The 2,783-nt window shown below is 41.8% G+C and overlaps 1 protein-coding gene across 1 annotated transcript in view; it reads left to right on the top strand.

The window, feature by feature from the left end:
- UBXN8 (UBX domain protein 8) overlaps positions 1-1,228 on the top strand; it is a 10,850-nt gene extending 9,622 nt beyond the window's left edge. The window contains exons 3-4 of the mRNA XM_012809258.2: positions 978-982; positions 1,034-1,228. Of these exons, the coding sequence (XP_012664712.1) occupies positions 978-982; positions 1,034-1,195 (167 nt within the window). The 3' untranslated portion in view covers positions 1,196-1,228. The remainder of the gene's footprint in view (positions 1-977; positions 983-1,033) is intronic.
- Positions 1,229-2,783: the final 1,555 nt, after the last annotated feature.

Here is a 2,783-nt window from a genome sequence, read left to right as displayed (position 1 = left end):
GGACACCTGTAGTGCCAACTGCTCCAGAGGCTCAGATAGGAGGATCACTTGAACCCAGGAGGTTCAGGTTACAGTGTGCTATGATTATACTCCTGAGGTACCCACCCCAATGCCCAGCTATTTTTTTTGTTGTTGCAGTTGTCACTGTTTAGCAGGCCCAGGCTAGGTTCAAACCCGCTGGCCCTGGTGTATGTGGTCGGTGCCTTAACCTCTGAGCTCCGGGTCTGAGCCAAGGGCATTATACCTTGAAGAAACTGCTCAGACTTTAAGCTCCTTATGGTCAGAGATTACGTCCTCTTCACCTTTGTAGTCCTAGCTCCTAGCAAGTTTTTATTGCAATTGAAAACACAAAAGTACTAGTTACATGGGAGGCTGAGGCAAGAGGATCACTTGAGCCTAAGAGTTTGAGTTTGCTGTGAGCTATGCTGCCATGACACTCTATAAAGGGTGACAAAGTGAGACCCTCTCCAAAGAAAACAACACAAAGAATATATAGTAATCTCTAAAAATCTGCATTTACACAAAATGCAAATAAATATAAATGCTGTATATTTATATTTGTAAATGCAGATTTTTAGGGAGTGATGCAAAGTGGAGGGTGCTGATTTTTTTTCACAACTGAATTAGTGGCCAGGTATGTGGTTCATACCTATAATCCCAGCACTTTGGGAGGCTAAAGAAGGGGGATAGCTTAGGCTCGGTGCTGGTGACCAGTCTGGCCAAGATAGTAAGACTCTGCCTCTCCAAAAGATAAAAAAAATTCTCTGGCTGTGGTGGTGTGTATGTGTAGTCCCAGCTCCTCAGGAGGCTAAGCCAGGAGGATCATTTGAACCCAGGAGTTCCAGGCTGCAGTGAACTATGACTATACCATTACATTCCACTCCTGGGTAACAGAGCAAGAACCCTAACTTTAAAAAAAAAAAAAAATTAGTGTGAGAACACAATTTCTTCCCTGGTTTGTATTTATAACTTTATAGACAATGTCAGTTTTTTTAACCTATACTAACAATATCTAATTTGTTTTTTTGAACAGGCCCACAAATACATAGAGAATGTTTTAAAACCTCACCAGGAAATGAAACTGAAAAAACTGGAGGAGCGTTTTTATCAAATGATGGGTGAAACCTGGAAGTTAAGCAATGGTTACAAACTTGGGGTCAGAAAATATTCTTATTTTGATTTTTTTTACAGTTGAAAATGATGCTAAGCTATTAATAGTCTGTTTTTAGGAGCCTTTACTTATAGTAATTATATTAATATATCTTTTATTCAGTATATTTGTATGGCATATGGTTAAGTGGTTTTTGGTGCCTAAAAAGCTCTAATGGAATATAGTTTTTGAGAAAATTGTTGAATAAATTACTGTTTTCCTATATGAAAAATTTCTGATCTTTCCTGAAGCTCTTAAAAGTATTAAGCTCACATATCATATTCAGCTGTTTTCTAAAGTCAAATTAGCCTTTGACTATTTCTTCCTTTGGCATTGAATATGAATTTTGTTAGTTGCTAATGGAATTAAGTGTTGGGTTTTTTGTCTGTTTTTTTTTTTAACCAAAGCAAAAGAATATTCTTACAAATGTTAAGTTTTAGAGAAACTGGCCATAGGTATAATTTCTGTCCTAAGCACTTTTTTGTTTTCTGCTTCTACCATATCTTTCATCATTTTGTAAAGAAAATAGGCTTGGCCCCTATGGCTCAATCAGGTAAGGCACCAGCCACATACATCTAAGGTGGCGGGTTCGAATCCAGCCCAGGCCCACCAAACAGCAATGGCGGCTGCAACCAAAAAATAGCCGGGCGTTGTGGCGGGTGCCTGTGGTCCCAGCTACTTGGGAGGCTGAGGCAGGAGAATCGCTTGAGCCCAGGAATTGGAGGTTGCTGTGAGCTGTGATGCCACAGCACTCTACCCAGGGGGATAGCTTGAGGCTCTGTCTCAAAAAAAAAAAAAATCCTGTTAGAGTAAACAGGATTCTTATAGGGAACCAGGATCCATTAGACAGGCAACATGAATTGCTGCTGTTGTAGTAATTTTACTTCTGGGCTGAGTATATCTTCAGTTCAAGGTTATGGCTGGTAAACATTGATGGGTTGATTGTAGCCTGAGAAATCTTTCAGAATTGTTCATAGTTGGCTTGGCACCTGTAGCTCAACAGCTAGGGCGCCTGCCACTTACACTGGAGCCGGCAGGTTCTAACCCACCCAGGCCTGCCAAACAATAACACCTACCACCAAAAAACAGCCAGACGTTGTGGCGGGCACCTATAGTCCCAGCTACTTGGGAGGCTCAAGCAAGAGAATCGCTTAAGCCCAAGAGTTTGAGGTTGCTGTGAGCTGTGATGTCACAGCACTGTACTGAGGGCGACATAATGAAACTCTGTCTTTAAAAAAAGAAAAAGATGGGCAGCACCTGTGGCTCAAAGGAGTAAGGCGCCGGCCCCATATGCTGGAGGTGGTGGGTTCAAACCCAGCCCTGGCCAAAAACTGCAAAAAAAAAAAAAAGAAATGTTCATAGTGATTGGGTACAGTGGTTTGTGCCTGTAGTCCCAGCAATTCAAGAGGCTGAGGTGGGATCACTTGAGGCTGGTAGTTGAAGATCAATCTTGGCAGGATGGCAAGACCCCAGTCTCTTAAAAAAAAATGGAAAAAAGAAACAAACCCAAAATGAGGGACACCTGTAGTGCCAACTGCTCCAGAGGCTCAGGTAGGAGGATCACTTGAACCCAGGAGGTTCAGGTTACAGTGTGCTATGATTATACTCCTGTAATCCAGCCAGGTGACAAAAA

This window comes from Otolemur garnettii, unplaced genomic scaffold (assembly GCF_000181295.1).
Source record: "Otolemur garnettii isolate 467f Iridium unplaced genomic scaffold, OtoGar3 scaffold00102, whole genome shotgun sequence".
NCBI classification, from domain to species: domain Eukaryota; kingdom Metazoa; phylum Chordata; class Mammalia; order Primates; family Galagidae; genus Otolemur; species Otolemur garnettii.
The sequence above is the reverse complement of the archived record's forward strand: the minus strand, read 5'-3'. Positions and strand labels throughout refer to the sequence as shown.